Here is a 24,135-nt window from a genome sequence, read left to right as displayed (position 1 = left end):
GTGCCAATATTTTTTTACTGCATTAACTTACATGCATTTCGTTCTCTTTTTAAATTCCGGCCACCCTCATGATTTCAAATGGTCGTTCCCTGATTCTCTCAAACATTTTTGAATATCTTTGTCAATACACCTTTTACTAAATATAGAAAAGAACTTCGTTCGCTGCTTGTTGAACCCAAACTTACCTAAAATTATATGGTCCAACAGGTGTAGAATAAACAACAACAAATATGAATCAATGAGGAAAAACACAAGTGGATAAGCATCCACGACAAAAATAGCATTATTTTGTGTGTCACAGTTAAGCTTGAAAATTGCTATTTTTAGAACAATTCCATAGAACACAATGTTTCATTTTTTGAGACTTTTTAAAACCCAGATTTTTTAAATAATTCAGAACAACAAAAGGTACCCCGTTATTAACAATATATGATTTTGAGATCTTGCATAATATCTCTGCCATAGGAACATGTGGTAAAAGTGTTATAATAGTGTTAAAATGACGACTTTCCACTAAAATACAACCGTCAATTTCTCGCAAAAAAGGCTGGTGACCCCCAACTTTTTTTTTAGGTCAAAATCCATATATTGCCTTGGAGTACAGTTTATTGCAAAATGAATAAATTATGGGTATTTTAATTTATGAGTAGACTATAGTTCTATAGTCTGTCATAAATATAACATTTGTTATTTAGCAGTGTTTTTTGAAGAATAAAAAGCTTGGCATAAGTTCATAGGCAGTATATATGGATATACTTTGAGTTGATTTCACAGCAAACCCTCTATATATGAATGGAATCGCCCGAACGCTGACCTTTGGCCCCTTATGTGTCTGTTTGTCCTGCCGGCGGGATAACTGAAGTATGTGGCAAATTATGTCAATGCAGAAAACGACCTGTTTCAACCGTATTCTACCACTCTAGGGTTACGTGATATGGGTAAACGACACAGTAAATCGGCGAAGACGACAAAATATTGGTAAGCTTGACGAATGTTGTTACATTTACAACATTTCTCCGCGACATGGCGGCGTCTGTTGTTATGACGATGTTGCGAGGAAAGGGCGCCGCCTGTTGTTGACGAGCAATTTTAATATTTTTCCATTTTGTGTCAACGGCGTCTCTGATTTTGTGCCGACCACTTCAAATCGACATGCACAATGTATAGATTCATTAGGGACCGAATGAATGATGTGTCCGAATTTTTGACAAATACGTGAGCCTGTTTTTTATTTTATTTTCATACAATTTTTGATTGTAATGTTTACTTAATTTTCACGTATTCTTATAAAATAATAATTATTAATTAATAGGTTTTTTGTTGATTTGAAGGTCGCCATCTGTGGCTGATAATACGTGTAGTATAGTGAGGAGGGTTATTTACTCAAATGTCGTATAATGTTGAAAAATATTATTCGGTTTTACACTCAATTCTCATCACTTTAAAATAAAAATATTAGTATTTCATGAATTTCTTAAAAGATTATTTACTGTAGAAAAATACACTGGGTTCAATTTTAGCTGAGTTGAAGTTGTGGAGAAATTTGTTTTTTAATTCAGGGGAAATTTGTTTTTAATTCACTCAAAAATGAAGAAAGCACTATTTTCTGTTCCTTGTCACTGGGTTTTAATTCAGCACATTTTATCTACTATCAGCATCACAAACCCATTCTCATGATTTTTATAAATATTTATCAATTTCATGTATAATTCAAATGGAAACATTTTCAAATGACGTGATTGTGCAAGTGCATTTGTTGATTTATTATTTGGATTCCACTGCCCCTGAAATTTATAAATATTTATAGAAATCAATAGAATGGGTTTGTGGTTTTGATAGTATCAGTGTTATTGCAGTGAAATTTGGCAACTTTCTAATGTGTTGCTGTTTTTACAACAAGCAGAGAATGAATTTATTTTCAGATTTTGAACAAATCAAAAATTTATTGCAAATAAATATGAATTCAATGACATGACAGTTACCTCATTAAGTATGCAACTCAGGTAGAAATTTACATATTTGTTTTCTGTCTATGTTTCTACTAGTACTGTCTGTGTCACTGTATATTTTATTTATTCATTTTTATTGTAGCAATTTTTTATCCTCAGACTGGGGAGGGGTGGGTTTATGTTTTATACGTTAATATCAATTATGATATTATAAATCTGAATCTTTGTAGCTTTCCTTTAACTTGTTAATTATGTTCATACACCAGTGCCTAGCTACAATGCTAGTAATATCTCATTTATTTACCATAGATTAGATTGGTGACATGAGAATGCTTACAACCTACACTCTGGTGATTTTTTTTATAGAATCTTTAACATTATTTAAGTTTAAGTTGTAGATACAGTTGTTAGAAAAATTTATCAGATAAATAAATCTCTTGACCGTTAGTATTTTGAGGGCATCCAATTTGTCGCATACGACTTGTTTACCACTTCCGTGTCACTGAGAATGTTCTAGAACCGTACTGTGTCTGGGTGGAATATTCTAGATTTTTTTAGAAAATGGTTGAATAGGTAATACATGTAGAACACTGTAGGAGGCAATAGAACTTAGAAGGTAATGGAACATTCTAGAAATTTATAGTAAATTCCAGACTCATTATGTATGCTGATGTAATGGTCTATTTATAGACAGTGTGGGTATATATAGGGGAGTTGTTCAGCACTGAGTTCAGATCGGAGATCTCGTTGAATTGTATTGGAGTTTAAGTATCTAGTTATTGGAATAGTGGAGTTTTACCGCGTTATTGTACTTGATGTTTGCAGAGTATAATAATACCAGTACCAGTTGAAACCTCATCTGTTGGCTCCGTGTTCGTATTTTATCATAGCCGTCAGGGAAGTCTTTCTGTTACGGTACTGTTGCCATTTTGGTATTTGAACCATCACACCTGTACTATACCAATTACGGTAATATTACGTTGCGTGTGACACAATTTTTAAATGTTTTAGACTGACCAAAATTGTGCAAGAAAATATTCAACCATTTTGAAGGGCATCAAGGTATTCAAGAAAATCATAAGGTATCTATGCATTTTAGGCAGCTTCATTCATAAATTTCATACCCTGCAACGTATTTGTTTGGTCTATTTTGGAATTCATAGGTGTGTGTAGACAATTTTGTGGCTGATTTTATTATTCATTTATTGAGCATAAAAACTGTTTACTCCTTCCTGTGTAAAGTAAATCTTTCCATGATTTCTTGCATTTGTTCATTACTGGGGATATCACAAATTAATTCATATTCTGGCATGGCACATAGCAAAACAAAGAGAAGTTGAAAATATTCTCTCATTTCACTTCAGTCTCTCCCTCGTGCCATTTCCAGCATTATTATTACTCAGATAAAACAGACATTGAAGAGGTTATACAGTATGTAAGCTAGAGATTTGCTCTAAAAATGTGAGTATCTTGCTGAAGTATACATGTATACGGGGGGGGGGGGGGTATATTGTATTTTCAGGTTTTTTCCTAGTTGGCTACCCTCGAAACACATCATCAGATTTGTTTGTCCATAGTTGTATTTTATGAGGCTGTTCACAAATTCGAGATGACAAAAAAAAAAAAATATGGTTATTGATCAAAGCAATTCACCATGGTAACAGATTTCATCGTATGTCAGTCTTTTGTTTGATAGTAATATATGGTGAAATGTACCATATTTGCTATGTTAAAACTATAGAATTACACATAAACCAAAAACTGCATATGTTTAAATCTTTTAAATATGTCTCACTTTGACCGATTCTGACGTTTAAGGGTATTAGACCATTAGAAAAATGGGGGGTGGCGTAATTGAAAAAAAAAATTTGCACAGGAAAAAAACAACAATCCTGCAGAGATCAATAACAGATAAAACATTCTGCACGCCTATCACACACAGAGAGAAAATAATAAAATAACTAGCACAAAACTACCTGTAAGTGAAGGATAAAAATATTTTGAATAGTTTTTTGCCATCACCATCAATGGTTCACTCCTTACCAGTAGTATGAAAAAAGAATGTTATACTACCTGGGGTTTTATAAAAAAAAATATATATATATTTTACATCAGACTGTTATATTTATTTTTTAAATGAGTATATATGTTCATTAGTCGACAATGTCGTACAAAATTATATTTAAAAAAAAAAAACAGACCAAATTATACAAAATATTGCTATATGTTGAGAATATTTTCCATAAAACACAATGATAAAGCATTTCATTTTTAATTAATTAACCTATTTTTAAAAATATGATTTTAAAAATAGTGCAGGATTCATGTATCTTTACTTTGAATCTTATCATTTGAGATACACATGTATAAGGAGACATCGTTATCTCCAATAATAACAAATTTCTATATAACATTGCACTCTGAGAATTATTCATATAGTTTTAATGGGTTCATGCCAGGGACTATTATGTGTGGTATTCAATGGTATGAATTGCAATAAATGTGTAATATGAGGTTATTATGAGGATACTGCAAAGTATGTACAAAGACAGTATCGCGGAGGTCGATGCGACCGCAGCTTGTTTGAGTGCTTACTTTGCAGTATCCTCATAATAACCTTATTATTATACATCTTTTCCTCCAAGGAATACATCATGGGAATGCCGAAATCCAAAACGTTTAGAACAGATTTAGTGAACTTCTTTGTGTGCATGGGGTCTGGTCAAACCCTGGGGGCAGCCATGTAATTGTTCCATATTTGGAATTCGCGCTTCCTAATATGGTGGGATGAAAATACCAAGTGCAATATTGCAAAATTATGACATGCTTTAACTTATGGCGTTACTGTGACAGATGTATAATAATTACATGTAATGTTATTTTCAGCAGGTCTCAATTGTTGGCGATCGTTTCGGCATCCCGTTCGCTTGTGTGTTTTAATTGCATTTACTAACACAAGTTTTGTGAATTTACTTCGCTGAATGCCAAAGTGAACTTTCTTGACCTGCCATGGAACAAACATGAATAATTGTTTTCTGAGTAAAAAAAATAAATTTCAAAAAGGTCACCAAAAATGTAGGTACTAAAGTACGATAACACTACATTACTATATTACTATGTAATATTATGTAAAAATTCAGTTTTTATTTTCATATTTGGTTGTCATGACAAAAGTATTTGCCTTGAACAACCAGACAACTGCTGATTTTGTGTTGATTTTGTGTTATCTAGGACTGCACCCTTTAAGCATCAGTCGACATCTGGCACCAATCACAAAATAGTTCCATTTATAGTCTGTTCTTTTCCAGTTGAAATGTTGCAAATATTTAAAAAATTTTGATCAAAAACTAGAAGCAATGTCACATTTTGTCAGTTTGGTCCAAAATTAAGATTGAATTCAGTGAAATTTACAGATAATGTGAAAATATTTAGAAAATGTGATTAAAAATTTCAACTTTTTTGATCAAAAACTAGAAGCAATGTCACATTTTGTCAGTTTGGTCCAAAATTAAGATTGAATTCAGTGAAATTTACAGAAAATGTGAAAATATTTAGAAAATGTGATTAAAAATTTCAACTTTTTTGATCAAACACTAGAAGCAATGTCACATTTTGTCAGTTTGGTCCAAAATTAAGATTGAATTCAGTGAAATTTACAGAAAATGTGAAAATATTTAGAAAATGTGATTAAAAATTTCAACTTTTTTGATCAAAAACTAGAAGCAATGTCATATTTTGTCAGTTTGGTCCAAAATTAAGATTGAATTCAGTGAAATTTACAGAAAATGTGAAAATATTTAGAAAATGTGATTAAAAATTTCAACTTTTTAGCTCCGCTGTCGACTTTGTCGAGCGGAGCTTATCATATGAGTGATTGTCCGTCGTCGTCCGTCGTCCGTGTCAATGTTTTACTTATTCGACTTCTTCTTGAAAACTACAAGCCTGAATGCTTTGATACTTGGTGTATATGTACCTTGGGTAGACCTCTCTCAGATTTGTTCATTTCATGATGATATCTTCAATTCTCTAATTTTGGTGAATATTTTTGTCATTTTTGATAAAAAGTGATATTTTCAACTTCTTGTTAAAAACCCCAAGTCCAATTGCTTTGATATTACATATATAGGTACTACATGTGGATCTCTCTCAGATTTGTTTATTTTGTAATGATATCTTCAATTCTCTAATTTTGGTTTAAATTTTTTTGTCATTTTTGGTAAAAAGTGATATTTTCGACTTCGTGTTAAAAACCGCAAGTCCAATTGCTTTGATATTACATATGTAAGTACTACATGTGGACCTCTCTCAGATTTGTTCATTTTGTAATGATATTTTTAATTCTCTAATTTTGGTGAATATTTTTGTCATTTTTGGTAAAAAGTGATATTTTCAATTTCTTGTTAAAAACCCCAAGTCTAATTGCTTTGATATTACATATATAGGTACTACATGTGGATCTCTCTCAGATTTGTTCATTTTGTAATGATATCTTCAATTCTCTAATTTTGGTGAATATTTTTGTCATTTTTGGTAAAAAATTATATTGTTGACTTCTCGTTAAAAACCGCAAGTCCAATTGCTTTGATATTACATATATAGGTACTACATGTGGTCCACTCTCAAATTTTTTCATTTCATGATGATATCTTTAATTTTCTAATTTTGGTGAATATTTTTGTCATTTTTGGTAAGAAGTGATATTTTCGACTTCTTGTTAAAAACCGCAAGTCCAATTGCTTTGATATTACATATATAGGTACTACATGTGGACCACTCTCAAATTTGTTCATTTCATGATGATATCTTTAATTTTCTAATTTTGGTGAATATTTTTGTCATTTTTGGTAAAAAGTGATATTTTCTTCTTGTTAAAAACCCCAATCATTTATGGTGAAAAATGATATTTTTGAATTCTTGTTTAAAACAGCAAGTCCCATTGCATTGATACTATGCATATTGTTCATTTTCTAATATATCTTCTGTTCTTTAATTGAAATGTGCATTGCTAACAGCGGAGCTATCTCAGCCGAGAGGCTGCTTGTTTGATCAAAAACTAGAAGCAATGTCACATTTTGTCAGTTTGGTCCAAAATTAAGATTGAATTCAGTGAAATTTATAGAAAATGTGAAAATATTTAGAAAATGTGATTAAAAATTTCAACTTTTTTGATCAAAAACTAGAAGCAACGTCACATTTTGTCTGTTTGGTCCAAAATTAAGATTGAATTCATTGAAAATTACAGAAAATGTGAAAATATTTAGAAAATGTGATTAAAAATTTCAACTTTTTTGATCAAAAACTAGAAGCAATGTGACATTTTGTCTGTTTGGTCCAAAATTAAGATTGAATTCAGTGAAATTTACAGAAAATGTGAAAATATTTAGAAAATGTGATTAAAAATTTCAACTTTTTTGATCAAAAACTAGAAGCAATGTGACATTTTGTCTGTTTGGTCCAAAATTAAGATTGAATTCAGTGAAAATTACAGAAAATGTGAAAATATTTAGAAAATGTGATTAAAAATTTCAACTTTTTTGATCAAAAACTAGAAGCAATGTCACATTTTGTCTGTTTGGTCCAAAATTAAGATAGTATTCATTAAAAAGTACAGAAAATGTGAAAATATTTAGAAAATGTGATTAAAAATTTCAACTTTTTTGATCAAAAACTAGAAGCAATGTCACATTTTGTCAGTTTGGTCCAAAATTAAGATTGAATTCAGTGAAATTTACAGAAAATGTGAACAAATTTAACCCAAATTTAAGTGTGAAAAAAATGTGGTTGCTCAGCACTCAACCATACTATCTTAACTGTTCTTCTAGCTGCTTAAAAAAAACTGTTGCTGCTGTTTATGACAGTTGAAACACTTTCTACGTTTCACAATTTGTATTTATTATATTTTCAGTGACAGAACCACTGCACTTAGCTTGAGTAGCGTTGAAAAATCACCGCCGGTACATGATGATCATGTGACTTGTGTTGATAGCGGGGGCCCTGGAATCTGTATATCGGGAAGTGCCGATAAGGTAAGTATCTTATGTAACTTAATCTTATAGTGTTGTGTGCATGGAGCCTAGGTTGACTGAAAACACCTGAATGGTGCTAGAAGGGATAATTTTAATTCACTCTTTTTGTGCTAAATTGCTATATAATGATTCTACATGTATGTGTTTACCATATATTTACCATAGAAACTAGTGAATTTTAAAACTGAGGGAATATCCATGCATGATAAAATCTACTAAAATAAAGCTTTTTTGTTAATGGCATCTTCATTTTTAACCTTTCAAAAATTAAGCTTACAGACATTTTTCTATTTTATTTCAAACATATTAATCAAGACTTCTAGGCATTGGTAATTTATTTCCATTTGGCTCAAAATTAATGAAGAAATTATAGAAAAAGTTATTATAATGTTGGATAAGGGTTCCTCAGGGTCCCCCTCACCCATAGCTCTAATCCTAACCTTGCCCCTCCAGTGCCCCCTTTCTCCCCCCATTTTAATTATATAGGCCCCTCTTCAAAACATGTAAAATTATCCGGAGGGTCATATACACTTACATTAGAGGCTGGAGTGTTAGGGTTTGGGTGAGGGGTGAGGGGGCCTTGAGGGATTCTTAACAAATTTTGTACCAAAATTTAGTTGGGAAAAATTATCTTTCCATAGTAAAATCATTAATACACATAAACTTAAACCATTGACTTTCTGTTTCAACACAGAATCTTGATTCTATATTCTGTTTTCACCTTGCTCATAATGAAAATGAAGTGGCGGGGTATAGTGATTGCCATGTGTCATTTCATCGTTGTTGTCATTGTTAACAATTCCTTGTGATCGGGATAACTCAAGTATTTTTTATCTCACCATTTCAAAACTTTTACAAATTATTGAGTGTAAAATCTTGGTCCAGTTCAATCTTGGTGGAAGTGGAACATATTGGATATATTTGTTAAAATATGGCTCATTAGCTTAACATGGGAATGTTCTATTTCTATACCTACATTTGTAGACTGTTGTGCAATATAATTGGTTGGAAAGTAAAATTCGAAACAAGTGGATCGGACATGATAGAGACATATCTCGGGTAAGGATCCAATTGATGATTTCAAAGTGCTACATGTGATGTCAATGGGAACAACTTTTTAATGGAAAATACATCAATACATGTACAGTGTAAACAACAATAATGTATTCATTTAATGTAATTAATTTGAAAACTTTGTTCCTCCAGCATTGTATATGTTTAAAAAGCTGAAGCTTAATTAAAAATAAAATAAAAACTAATGACTGAGAGATTGATAGTTTTGGACAACAAGTATATTGAATTGCAAAATTTTAAAAAGATGCTGTTGGGTTGTGACCAGAAGGTGCCATCTACTGAAATCCAGTTTTGTCAAGTAACCCTCAGGGATTACGGTACAAGATGACAACTTTATCAGGGACCCTGAGCGAAATATCAAATACCTCACCTTCCTGAGGGGGCTAAGCCTTTCTCTGGCGTCATCTCACTAAAGAATTTGTGTGTTATTTCTTATAACAGTGTGCTTCATGCATCACAATTTCATTGTGAGGCCAATTTCAATGAATTGTCAGGTAACCAAGGGAAATAGAACAAGCAACGAGAAAGTGATATACCATTCATAATGCCGGATTCGTTACTAGTTACTGGCCTCTTGTGGCTTGGTACACCATGACACTTCAGTTGTTCATAACACAGTCACAGAGGGCGCACTAACAATGTATGTTTATAAACCTAGGTTATCTATGGTGATAGAAATGGTTACGTAATCAGTGGATCAAGAGATAAATCTGTATGTATTTGGCAATCTGGAAATTCCAAACCAGTCAAACGTTTACAGGGACATGACATGGTAGTAATGGGACTGGCATTGAACCAAGGTAACGCTTCCAGTTATTTTAATTTTAAAAATTACCTAAGGGCAGTGAACTACTTTCTATTATGTATTGTGGTATGCCAAGACACAAGACTGTGTCTGATTGGCTTCCCAACTCTAACAGCTAAGAGTCAGACCAATCAGAGAGCATCATGTTTGTTGACAGTGTCTTTCAATGTGTCTAATTTTGCCTTGTGTATATGCTTTGACTAAACAGGAGATACGTCTCTTCTAGTTTGTGTACCTGGAGCATTTCATGCATACTCATAAATGCATGAAGTGATACATACACTTAGTTTAGATGGTTAAAAGAGCTTACATCCATATGTCATTGGTCTTTCATTGGGAACACATGTCCTGCCTCAGAGGGCTACAAGTAAAACAGAAACAAAATAATTAAGCACGGGAGTCGTCACCTGTGCATGCGTCAGACGGCCATAGCGTGTCATTGTTTACAAACAAGCGTCTACCCATGAGCCTTTGCGTTTTTAGTGTGTATTGTTATCGTCGCTTGGGACTCAATTCCTGTGCGTGCGCAGGTGACAACCCTCCCGCTTTAATGTAAAATTGAAAAATGACAGTTTTTGTTGAAGATTCATAAACATCTAGCACCGAAAACAATAAAATGTCACATTCGTACACTCCCGTTGGACGCAGATGTACTATAGCATGTGATGGAAATAAAATGCCATCACTGAATGCAAACTTTCGTACATAACAAAATGTTTTTGTAAATTCGGGCTATAATCTCTCTTTATATTATTACAACAAGCCGGAAAACGATGTAAAATAATATACATTACGCTCCACTACACGTCAATCAGTTGAATTGTTGTACTGCCTCCATCTTACTTCACGCATTCTCATGAAAACCTTGTGTTACTATGAGGTTATTTAGTAGAATACCTCAAAGTATGTAGGTAGACAGTGCAGCTGGAGTGTCGACCGACGCGCAGTGGAGGTTGATGCATGGCGTACTGTCTGAGTGCATACTTTGAGGTATTCTTGTAATAACTTTATTAGTATACATCTTTTCCTTCCAAGCATGCACCATGGGAATGCCAAAATCCAAAATGCTTAGAACAGAATCAGCAAACTTCTTTGTGTGGAGTCCGGTCAAACTCTGGTGGCAGCCATGTTTGTTTTTATTATTAGAGGACGCTTACGTGCGTAATCATTCCATATTTGGAATTCGCATTTCCTAATATGGTAGGATGAAAATACCCCATAACATGCCACAAAATTACAGCACACAAAATTAACAGGACTATTTTGTGAATTTATGATGAACTGAGGTAATCGCTAGTGAAAAAGTTAATTGCTCTATCCCTATTTGTATATGTACATGTAGTCATATTTTAATGATCCAGTATACAATAAAGGCAGTTTTTGGTTAATGTGTGCTTCTATTAGAGGAATTATACATGGTCAACTTAGCATATTTGACATACCAATGAAGTGCACCAATTTTAGACAAAAATGAAACACAAATTTAGTTTTTATAAATAATCATGAATCATGTATCAGAATAAAAATGAAAATAAACACCCACCAGCGACCACACCGATTTTAGAAAACACATTTTTTCGACCTAATTATTAAACTTTATAGTAGTGAACATTTCACGATTTCACAAAAATTGAATGGTCCAATATAATTTTCAATCATGATACTCACTAGTTAAATTGTTTTATTTTACAGAAAATACTGTTCTATGTACAGGGTCACGTGATAATTACATTAAACTTTGGGATATAGAGACAGGCACATGTACTTTACAGAATAACCTTTCAAGAAATCTAGTTACACATATCAAGTGGATACCGAATCAAGACTCTGTGGCACAGACTAGTGAAGATAAATGTCTCAGGTTAGAAATATTTCTTATGCATGACCTCTGAAGGTCACACATCCTGGTGCTTTCTGGGGGTATAAATGTCTGAGGTTAGAAATATGTTGCTTGCATGATCCGTCATACATCCTGGTAATCTCTGGGGTATATTGCCTTATATGAGCAATAATTTCCAATAATAAACCTCAATTATGTTAGCTGTTTTTGAAAGACTGCTGCATATGACCATCCAACTGTACAAATTGAAATAGATAATAAATCGTCGTTACTTTCAGAGATGTTCTGAAATGTTTGCTGCACATGAAGGTTCAACGTCATGGACTTCATCGATTCACTTTCTTTTCATGATGTCACAAACTTTTTGAATACCATATTGTTTTCACACCAAAATATTGTACAACATTTCGCACATTTTTATGTATTGTATGTATTAAATGGATATAATTTCCCATTGATCAACATTTAAAAAAAAAAAATTGTGAAAAAATTTGGTTTATTTTGTGGAAGGTGACAAAAGTTGACTTTGGCGTTCAAAGGTTTCAAAACGTTTTTTAATTTTGCTGAAAATTGCATAAAATTCAGATTTTTATAATTAATTTTAAAAATTATGAAAATGAGAATTAGGTAACTCATTAGTTGTTAAGAAACATGTTAATTTGTCAAACTGAAAATATTGACATGGTGCTTTTATCGCCAAGTGCAATGTTAGTAAAACAGTCAGTGCTAACTTTAAATTCATCACCTGCTGAAAACCTCCATGAGTAGCCAAAATAATTTAAAAAAAAAAAGCATCAGCCGACAATTGTTGAAGGGCGGTGGTTGTCTTTGAATTTCATGTACAAACATTTATATTTTACATGTGTTGTGTATGTTGCTATGACTCCTATATTGAACAGAATGCAGCGCGACGACCACCACCTTTGAGTATACATCTTAACACCGCTTACATCTATTTTCAAATTCTGTTTTTTAGAACATGGGACACTAGGATACTTCAAGAATCCCATGTTTTTGCCAAAAAACAGTACATCCAGACATGTTGTGATGTCTCAGATGATGGCAACTATTGTGTCACAAGTAGTAATGGTTTCGGTGGACAAGGTTGTGAAGCTACGGTAATGAACATGCGTATTGTAAATACTGTAGAATACTTTATTTTTGCTTGGAATTTTGCTTGCTATTTTCGTTGAAGGGATAACTCCGTGAAAATAAAATCCAGCGAATATACTTTTTTTTTCTATATTTCACATTAAACTCATCAAAAATCAGTGAAAATAAATTCCAGACAAAACGCCCAAAAAGCCTTTTCAGCGAAAATTAATTCCAGCGAAAATAAAGTATTCCACAGTACAATTATTTGTGTGTCTTGTATAGCATATGTTTTATACAAATCTTTAACACCATCAAAAATTATTGGCAATCTTGTATTTTGGACTTTCTGTGACAAGCATTTTTTTAAACAAGTTTCTGTGCCAGGCGTCTATTCCGTACAATGAAGTCGCTGCTGTTTTTCTTGATGTTTTTTTTAGTGGTAATTGCAAGTACACAAATCAACCATTATCTTTAATACCGCTTGTTTGGAAAGCAGTGCAGACTGAACTCTGAGACTCAAACCCACACCTCCATGATGACAGAACTCTGTTGAGTGAACAGTCAGCTCAGAGACTCAAACCCACACCTCCGTGATGTCTGAACTCTGTTGAGTGAACAGTCAGCTCAGAGACTCAAACCCACACCTCTATAATGTCTGAACTCGGTTGAGTGAACAGTCAGCTCAGAGACTAAAACCCACACCTCTATGATGTCTGAACTCTGTTGAGTGAACAGTCAGCTCAGAGATTCAAACCCACACCTCCATGATGTCTGAACTCTGTTGAGTGAACAGTCAACTCAGAGACTCAAACCCACACCTTTATGATGTCTGAACTCTGTTGAGTGAACAGTCAGCTCAGAGACTCAAACCCACATCTCCATGTCAGGCGACCATGTACCATTACTCTGGTTTATTAATACATGGTACCGTACATTTTGAACGCCAAAGTCAATGTTCGTCACCTTTCACACAAAATAAACTTTTTTTCATAATTTTATTAGTCCCCATTCAGGTGTAGCCTGAAAGGCGACTATTATTTCTTATTCCTGGTTTCTTTCTGTCCATCCCCTTTATGTCTCCAACATTTTCTCAGAAATTCTGCAGCAGATATCAATGAAACTTGGCAGGTTGATGAACAAGTCTGTGTTGAATATTCACATAATTTGGGTCTTTTTCAAGATTTTCATCCAGAATTACCTCTTCCTACTACACTGAGAGAACAACTAAGCATGCTCAGAATGAATAATTAGCTTAGATTGTAATGCTAGGGTTTTTAGTGATGTCATGACCTGGTCATGACCTTCATCTGAATCAGTGACAGATAGGTCGTACCATTACCAATCTCAGTAGAAAATGTAGAGGGGTGTCGGGGCTACATTTTGATAGGAATTATAGTGGCGATACTGAAACAAACCCAGGTCCTGGTAATATACAAAGATCTGAATTAACAAAGAAGTCAATTTGTTATTATAAAGGTACATCAAGGTTTACTCACATTTATGAATGCAGTTTCTTGAGCATGTATGAGACATAGTTTGGTTGCACTTGTGTACTCAGAGATTTTGGACCCGGGGTCTATGAAAGTTTTCAGTTATCAGATTAAGGGAAATCATTTTATGATGAGTTGTACCCTCATAGAGTACACATTAATTCAATTGTTTGCAGATGTTCCATGTATTATATTAACATGAGTATTTTATAATTAAATAATGGGGACTGTGACATTCATGTCTTGTTTTTTTTTAAATTTGGCTAATCAAGACTTATAGCTAGAGGGCAATTATGTGCATTTGGTTCAACATTGATAAAGTAATTGTAGAAAAATGCATAATATTGTGAAAAGTGTTATTATGGTGAAAACATATTTTTATACTAAGTTTACCATTTGAGTATAAAATTATAATATTCAAAAATATTTTGTTACAAAGTATCTGTGCTTTGGTTGAATTGAATGGTTTTCCACCCATTGATTCTGGGTGCCTCCTTGTATTAATTTGTATTCACGATTTGTTTTTTGACATTGCTTTAACAAAAAATACCTCAATACTTATTTGTGACAGTGCAAATCATCATCATAGTTTGTGCTGCCACAGACTGGTAGTCAAAGAAAAAACCCTTTTAAATTAAGTCTATGAAAACAAAGTTTTCACATAAATTGGCTAAGATACTAACTAACATAGAAAGTTTTGTTTTTGTTTTACTTGTCTTCAGCTTTGGTTAAAGTCATCACAAGATTGGTTGAAATATTACCCCTAAAGGTTACACGTCCTGGTATTTTTGTTGGTATGACATCATCACAAACATGCACAAAAGCATTTTAATGTATAATTTTGTTTTTGATAAAAGTATTTCACTCATGCAGCTGAAACAAATAGTCAAGTCTAGGAAATTGTGTCAAATTATCAATAAAATAAACCTATTTTTATGTCAAATAAGTACCAGGATGAATGACCTTTAGTCATGAACATGACCTATTAGTGCATGTTAGACACATTGACGCTGCAGTTCGGCATCTTCTACACCGATCTGACTCATATCGCGCAAGGTGTGCCGGGAGTTTGTTCGAAATTTCGAACGTTTCGAAGTCAATCGTCGATTGCCACGTATTTTACGGATATATTAAATCGTTTCAGAGACCTGTTTACTAAATAATGATAAATGAAACTTAGAAAACTTGTAAGAACAAACTGAGCCCAAATTGCCCAAATTGCAATAAGTTTACGCTGCTAGAGTCTGGTTCGGATGGAGTTCTACACATGATTTTATTGCACTCAAGGACGTTCTATTTTCGAACGAGTTGAAACCGGAAATAACACAATTACTTTCGAACTTCAAACACAAATTTGATTATCGTTATTATATGTTCGTTTCTATTGTTTCAAAGATTGAATTATGTATGACAATAATATTTCACTCTATAAACAATGTTTCACTAAAATATGTGATTCAAAGGCAACCCAAATTGTAAAAATCAATATCAAGTTCCGCGTATAAACACTGTTGTAAAGAGGCGGCGGAGCGGAATTTTAGCCAAAATCGGCTAGTAAGGCGTCATATGACACAGGTTTGTGCTGGAACAGCGCTTCCGGTGACGACATAACGGTAAGGCGTCATATGACACAGGTTTGTGCTGGGACAGCGCTTCCGGTGACGACACAACGGTAAGGCGTCATATGACACAGGTTTGTGCTGGGACAGCGCTTCCGGTGACGACACAACGGTAAGGCGTCATATGACACAGGTTTGTGCTGGGACAGCGCTTCCGGTGACGACACAACGGTAAGGCGTCATATGACACAGGTTTGTGCTGGGACAGCGCTTCCGGTGACGACACAACGGTAAGGCGTCATATGACACAGGTTTGTGCTGGGACAGCGCTTCCGGTGACGGCACAACGTGTTAGACATAAATGTGTCAGTGTGAGCACAGAGTATTATATAAAATTCAACCAGAACAAATATTTTGTCCTTACATGCATACATTCTTGCAAGGGAAGATGATTCTAATGGAGCAAGTATATATAGTACATTTGTACAAATGTACATGCACCTCTAATGGAGATGTGATCATAATGTTTCAGAGTAAATATATTTACATATATCATGTTTTTTTTTTTTAATATCAGTTATGGGATCTTCGTCAGAACAAAGGTATTTGTGAATACAAAGGACACAGCCAAACTACAGCATCTTGTATTTTCCTTCCGTCCATGCCATCTGTTTCCAAGACTCTTATAGCAACTTCTTCTCATGACTGCTCTGTTAAAATATGGGATCAGAACACCACAGGTTTGTGTACTGAAAAAAAGAGTGAATGTCTATACTCATCAATGTCGTTACTTTCATCTGGAAAAGGATTTAGGAATTATCAAATGGAGATACTGATTTTAATTACAGTAATAGTGTTTCTAGATCATTTTTAACTGCAATGTTGAAGAACTTAGCAGCCTCCCATTGAAAAACTCTTACTATCTCATGCCAGAGGCACTGTGGTGTACCTATTTTATCACTTAACATCCATAAAAAATGGATAACAAATACAATGCACAAAAACAAGACAACAAAAATGAAAAGTGACATGACAAAGCAAAATAAAAAAAACACAGAGTGAGTCCAATAATTTGAAAGATCATTAAGTAACATCAATATGTAGAAGGTATAGCAGGAAATATCTGTCTACAATCAGAAACACACTGGACTGTCACTATTAAAATTTTGCGAGTTCGTTTAAATATATGGGCATGCAGTAAATCTGAATCTTGTTCAATTCTTAATTTCCTTAACCGTGTGAAATCAATGTATGATATAAAACCAATTGACTGTCTAAGCATCTCATAAAATTTTAACAAAGACCAATTCTCTGTTAACACAAAAAAACTTTGAAATTCTATTTATTAGCAAATCAGACCAGGTATTTTCTGCATTTTTTACTTACATTTTTCTTACATTTCTGGAAATGAACCCTAATTTTGGAGCCAACAGACACAATTTGAGTCAGTTTTTAGTTTTTTTTAACAAATTGGCTATTTTTTTCCCAATTTTCTGAAGGGTATTGCAGACTATTTTGTGAATTTGTAATGAAAAGATTTAAAAAGGCTAGAAGTGTGTCTGTGGTCAAAATAAGTCCTATTAAAATGATTCAGTATACAATATATGCAACTGTAGATTTATATGCACTTCTAATAAAGATGTGTTTCTAATCGAACAAATATAGCATTATCAGTTCTAGTCTGAAACACACCACAGGAAATAAATATGATTTAAAGCGGGGAAGTCGTCACCTGCGCATGCATCAGATGGCCATAGCGTGTCATTGTTTACAAACAAGTGTCTACTCATGAGCCGTTGTGTTTTTATTGTGTGTTGTTATCGTCGCCTGGGACTCAATTCCCGCGCATGCACAGGTGACGACCCTCCCACTTTAAAAAAGTATCAGCCAAACTGCATCTACTGAGTCAAGAAGGCATGAATTTCGTCGTTTAGAGGGCACCCGTTATTTGTTGATATGCAAACTTGATTGTTGATTACAGTCATAAAAACTGATAACAATGTTTAAAGGGATATTGCTAAGGTTTAATGGGATGTTTTTCATGTTCACTTTATTTTAACTCTCGCTGTAAGGGTTTGAATTAGCACTCAGAGAGAATTTATACATGTGAATCTTTACATCATTGAATTTTCATGTGAGTGCCTTTGTCAACTTTTGACACCGTCTACAAAATAATTTTGTACAGTGTTTTCCTCTCCACATGAAATGTTAATAAGAATTGACAAACTTTTTTATCGAAACCTTGAAGCCAAAGTCAGATATCATCTGTAAGATTCAAAATTATTTTAAATTCAAGAAAAATTTTTAAAATGTATAAAAATTTACACTGAATTTTTGGCAGGCCAAATATCTGGTGGTCGGTTAGTGAGTATTTGCACTAGAATTAAATTTGATCATTTTTACAAGGTCATAAGTGAAAAAAAATTTGGGTCACAGAGCAAAATGATTAAAATGATATTATGGAACTCTTATAGAAAGTAAGTAAAAAACATGTTCAATGAGAAAATTTGTTTGAAAAATATGGATGATAATATAATTTGCGGTAGCTATGGTTTTTAAAAATAAGAAAAAAGGTGTTACTACTGACCTGTGTTTATCAGCCTTAATGAGAAAATGAAATTTTTTTTTTCAGGCCAAAATTATGAGCAAAATTCTGCACTTTTTTATGATATTTTTTGAACCAATTAAACACAATTTTCCATTTTCAAGGTCTTATTCAACATTTTAAATTATGTATGGAAAAATATATGCAGGTTTTTTTTGTAAAATCTGATGAAAGTTGAAAGTGAAATATGAAAGTGTTCAAAGCACAGTATTCTTATTTTATATGGCGAAGCACAAATATCATATTTTACATTAATTACCATAAATTTACATATTCACTGCATGTTTCCAATAAATGCAAATGAGATGCTAATTACATTGCATATTTTTAATGCTCTGCATGTGCATGTTGGTGACTGTCTTGTCTCTTCTGTTCCTAGAATGTCTCTGTACTTTAGCTCTAGATGGCGCTGGTCCACTAACATCATTAACAGCCTATGGCGATGGCAGGTGAGAGGATTTATGTCTGTTTGAGATTAAACTTGATTATGTTACTTGTATAACACTTCACTAACCATAAATGAAAACTAAAACTAAGTTGTACAATGCATCTTTGGTACTGATAGTAACAATATTTAATTATATTTAATTTGGGTTTTGTTTGTCTGAAGCCATTTCTCGCACATGCTTTGACTGATCACATTTAAACACACAGACCATGTATGTTGACTTACATATGCACATCAATTTTCATTACCATTCAGTAAGTAAGTATCTGTATGGCTGACTGGTGGCCATTTTGGTCCAGCAATGCTCCTCGAAGATGAACAGGGCAATTTCATTCAAGCTTTGTATCATGATCATGCATATTGGATATATCATGCGCGCTCATCATATTTTTTTCAAGACTCAAACCAAAATGGTCGACTTAAGGCCATTTTGTATTTATTCATGTCCATGAATATATTAAGTTGAAAGTTTGCATACAAGTACTATACTGCTAGTTCATATCTTAGTTTGTATTATTTTGTGTGACTTGATCAAATTTATCGAATTGAATATGTTTCAGGATCATACAACATTATATTTTTTTGCCTATTACAGTACATTGCCAGCACACACTGATTGCATCACAGCACACATTGCAACTAGTGATGGAATTGGCATTAATTATAGAACAGGGTCAATGCATGGGTTAGTTTGCAGTTTATTCTCCAAAATTTTAAGAAAGAGGAGGAAATTCCCCCATCACACTTAAAAACATAGCGTAACTATTACAACCTTGTCCATTGTGAATCTAGATGAAAATAGATGTATTTTTACTAAACACTTTCATTTGTTCACATATCGTACACAATACTGCTATATGTGTAGCGTGTAAATAGAATCCCGTCACTGAAAGCTAATGTTCACATAGTTTGAAAAATTTTCCATTTTTGGCTGTTATATCTTATTAAATTATTATTTCAAGCAGAAAAAGATGTATTATTATTATCATGAGAATACCGCAAAGTATGCACTCAGGCAGTATGGGAATGTGCCACCCTTCCCTACGCATCAGTCAATTTGATCATCTTACTGTCTTCATGCATCTTATGCGGTATTCTCGTAATAACTTAATATTATTGACCTTCTCAAGTAAATACGTGTATTCATGGATGTCATGCCACTGACTCGCACAATTTGTGTAAATGTGTCTCGCATGAAAATTAAAATTCTTAACAATATTTATCATTTCTTTCAGTATCTGCTGTGCATCTTTTAATACTGGTGTTCATCTTTTATCTGTGAATGAAGATGCCAATGGAATTATCACACTGATCAAAAAAGCCCAGTATTAATCTGAGATGAGTTGCCCAAAACATTAAATGTCGTTCCAGTTATTTTAGCTACAATGTTCTGTATATTTTCACTTAGTAATTTATTGTTTTGTATATATTGTTTACTTGCTTTTATTTTAACTTTGATGATTACTCGAAAGTTATTGTGTTTGTGCAATTTGTGTATTTATTTGTCTTGAGATTTGAAGTCTGTGTAATGCGCCCTCTAGTGTCATTTTTTTGAAAACTTTCGCAAACTTGTTTTATGAGATCAAATTAACTTCATGATTGTTTACTGTTTTTGTAAATTTTGGATAATATTTTTAAAGATGTTAGTTATTTATGTTTCACTGAAATCAGACCTTTGCTGAGTGACAAATGAAGATGAAGTTATCGTCTACTGCTTTTCATAAATTAAGTGCTACTGTCATTGAGCAGCCCATGTTCAAATTCAGTGTTAACAAACATTGAATTTCACAGGTATCGTATAAGTCAAGCCGACCCACATCGAACATGACATAGTGCACTGTCTTGAGACCTACACAACGTATACTTTTTCAACAAATTTGATCAATACTTATAAGGGATTATTAATTTTAGACCAAACGGAAGGAATTTTAATTATAGAAAAATACACAAAAAAATGTGCAGAATGTTGCACCTAAATTTTGACAGGAATAATTATGGCATCCCAAAGTTTAATAAAATTGTGCATAATAATATATATATATGGTAGCACATGACTGGTAATAGTGTAAATATACAAGGTAATTTAAGAAAGTAGTTTTATGATTATGTATTGAAAGATAAAATAAACTTCATAATGGGTTATAAAAAATAAATGTTTTGTTTCTGCTCAGTGTACTCATCAGTTCAAGGGGCCACTCAAACTTTTTTTGTAGTTTCTGACAAAATAAACTGAAAATAAATGGATATCGCATAACCATTCTTTTGGCCACATTTTCAAATGGGAGACACTGATTTTATTTTGAAAGACAAAACTTGCATATTCTTGAAACTATATATTGTTAATAACATCTAATTCTTTATGGACTCACTGGATACAGCCATTGCTGCCCTTGGTCGTGCGGCTTATGCACCCTCGCAAGTTCGGGCGTCCATGAAAAATAATATGGCATTGTAAATGTTTAATTTATGACAGTCTTGGAATCTGAACAGCTAAAGAAAATGCCTGTCATTATGATTTAATCTGTAAAATGAGATGATACCAATAAAGATTCATGTTCTAAGTTTGTACCAATTTGAACATAGTCCATGCGATGAAAACAATCATTTTATCATAAGCAACTCTTATGTGCTGAAGATATTGGAGGCATGTAGTGCAAATATAAAGTATCGTATAATAATATTACAAATTTGCATGTTTTTATCTTCAACAGTGCCTGAGATATTATATAAGTTTAAGTTTAAGTGAATCAAACTGATGAATATATGTATAGTAATGAGATCATATGACCATATATGGTCATGTGATATGCAAATCATATCTCTTGTTCAATTCTTTTATTATACCGCTATTTGCATGTTCTTATCTGCAACTAATTATAATAACTGGTACGTACACAGGAGTAAAAAATGTCAAATTTATTCAATTATAACAAAGTTTTGTTTGGTATTTATTTCCTCAGTTCTGTGATTCATCAGTTTGATTCACTCAATTCTTCTATGATAGCTTGGCTTAATCTCCTGATATCATCCTTGTTATTGTATACATTAATTGAAATCCTGCACCATAATCTGCCGGCAACTTCCACTGGTGCGCATATAATATTGTGTTTTTGGTACATCTCTTCTTTCAGTGTTTCCACCCATTGGTCATTAATTCCATACTTCTTGTCACTTTGTGGCAATGCAACCAGTCCCATGAAAGGAGCTCTAAGGTGGCTGGGTATGGGCAATATTTCAGTTTTCCATGTTTTTGATAACATTGTCATACTCCATTTCAGAAGAGTACTGTTGTACTCGAATATTTTGTTCTGAAACAAATTTGTGCAAAAATACCTCATATGTAAGTTACATTAATTGTATTAATATTTCTGAACGTGATTAATTATTGATTTATCACATTATTTAAATCAGTCAAATATGTGGTTGCATCTTATGAATTGGTGATCAGTTAGGCTGTATCTCACAAGTTAGTAATCAGTCATGATCAGACTGTGTGCTTTGACTCGTATGAGTTGGTAATCAAGATGTGTGATTTGACTCATATGAGTTGGTAATCAGGATGTGTGCTTTGACTCTCATGATTTGGTAATCAGGATGTGTGCTTTGACTCACATGAGTTGGTAATCAGGATGTGTGCTTTGACTCACATGAGTTGGTAATCAGGATGTGTGCTTTGACTCACATGAGTTGGTAATCAGGATGTGTGCTTTGACTCATATTAGGTGGTAATCAGGATGTGTGCTTTGACTCTCATGAGTTGGTAATCAGGATGTGTGCTTTGATTCACATGAGTTGGTAATCAGGATGTGTGCTTTGACTCTCATGAGTTGGTAATCAGGATGTGTGCTTTGACTCACATGAGTTGGTAATAAGGATGTGTGCTTTGACTCTCATGAGTTGGTAATAAGGATGTGTGCTTTGACTCTCATGAGCTGGTAATCAGGATGTGTGCTTTGACTCATATTAGTTGGTAATCAAGATGTGTGCTTTGACTCACATGAGTTGGTAATCAGGATGTGTGCTTTGACTCTCATGAGTTGGTAATCAAGATGTGTGCTTTGACTCTCATGAGTTGGTAATCAGGATGCGTGCTTTGACTCTCATGAGTTGGTAATCAGGATGTGTGCTTTGACTCACATGAGTTGGTAATAAGGATGTGTGCTTTGACTCACATGAGTTGGTAATCAGGATGTGTGCTTTGACTCACATGAATTGGTAATAAGGATGTGTGCTTTGACTCTCATGAGTTGGTAATCAGGATGTGTGCTTTAACTCACATGAGTTGGTAATCAGGATGTGTGCTTTGACTCTCATGAGTTGGTAATCAGGATGTGTGCTTTGACTCACATGAGTTGGTAATAAGGATGTGTGCTTTGACTCTCATGAGTTGGTAATAAGGATGTGTGCTTTGACTCTCATGAGCTGGTAATCAGGATGTGTGCTTTGACTCATATTAGTTGGTAATCAAGATGTGTGCTTTGACTCACATGAGTTGGTAATCAGGATGTGTGCTTTGACTCTCATGAGTTGGTAATCAAGATGTGTGCTTTGACTCTCATGAGTTGGTAATCAGGATGCGTGCTTTGACTCATATTAGTTGGTAATCAAGATGTGTGCTTTGACTCACATGAGTTGGTAATCAGGATGTGTGCTTTGACTCTCATGAGTTGGTAATCAAGATGTGTGCTTTGACTCTCATGAGTTGGTAATCAGGATGTGTGCTTTGACTCTCATGAGTTGGTAATCAGGATGTGTGCTTTGACTCACATGAGTTGGTAATCAGGATGTGTGCTTTGACTCACATGAGTTGGTAATAAGGATGTGTGCTTTGACTCTCATGAGCTGGTAATCAGGATGTGTGCTTTGACTCTCATGAGCTGGTAATCAGGATGTGTGCTTTGACTCACATGAGTTGGTAATCAGGATGTGTGCTTTGACTCACATGAGTTGGTAATCAGGATGAGTGCTTTGACTCATATTAGTTGGTAATCAGGATGTGTGCTTTGACTCTCATGAGTTGGTAATCAAGATGTGTGCTTTGACTCTCATGAGTTGGTAATCAGGATGTGTGCTTTGACTCTCATGAGTTGGTAATCAGGATGTGTGCTTTGACTCACATGAGTTGGTAATAAGGATGTGTGCTTTGACTCACATGAGTTGGTAATCAGGATGTGTGCTTTGACTCATATTAGTTGGTAATCAGGATGTGTGCTTTGACTCTCATGAGTTGGTAATCAGGATGTG

The 24,135-nt window shown here is 33.7% G+C and overlaps 1 protein-coding gene across 2 annotated transcripts; it reads left to right on the top strand.

Annotated features, from left to right (window-relative positions):
- Positions 1 to 820: 820 nt before the first annotated feature.
- On the top strand, positions 821 to 21,469 carry LOC102801941 (WD repeat-containing protein 31-like). Of its 2 annotated transcripts, none has more exons than XM_085492485.1 (9): positions 821 to 978; positions 7,855 to 7,975; positions 8,960 to 9,034; positions 9,708 to 9,849; positions 11,547 to 11,715; positions 12,671 to 12,812; positions 16,416 to 16,578; positions 18,823 to 18,892; positions 20,127 to 21,469. In XM_085492485.1, the coding sequence occupies exons 1-9, from the start codon at positions 935 to 937 to the stop codon at positions 20,221 to 20,223; spliced, it is 1,023 nt and encodes a 340-aa protein (XP_085348611.1). In that variant the 5' UTR covers positions 821 to 934; the 3' UTR covers positions 20,224 to 21,469. The 2 variants fall into 2 exon arrangements, with proteins under 2 accessions (XP_085348611.1, XP_085348610.1); XM_085492484.1 differs by lacking the exon at positions 821 to 978 and adding an exon at positions 1,112 to 1,215.
- The last annotated feature ends 2,666 nt before the right edge of the window (positions 21,470 to 24,135 follow it).

Source organism: Saccoglossus kowalevskii, chromosome 17 (assembly GCF_978046115.1).
Source record: "Saccoglossus kowalevskii chromosome 17, keSacKowa6.1, whole genome shotgun sequence".
Lineage (NCBI taxonomy): Eukaryota > Metazoa > Hemichordata > Enteropneusta > Harrimaniidae > Saccoglossus > Saccoglossus kowalevskii.
This window is presented reverse-complemented; position numbering and strand designations above follow the sequence as displayed.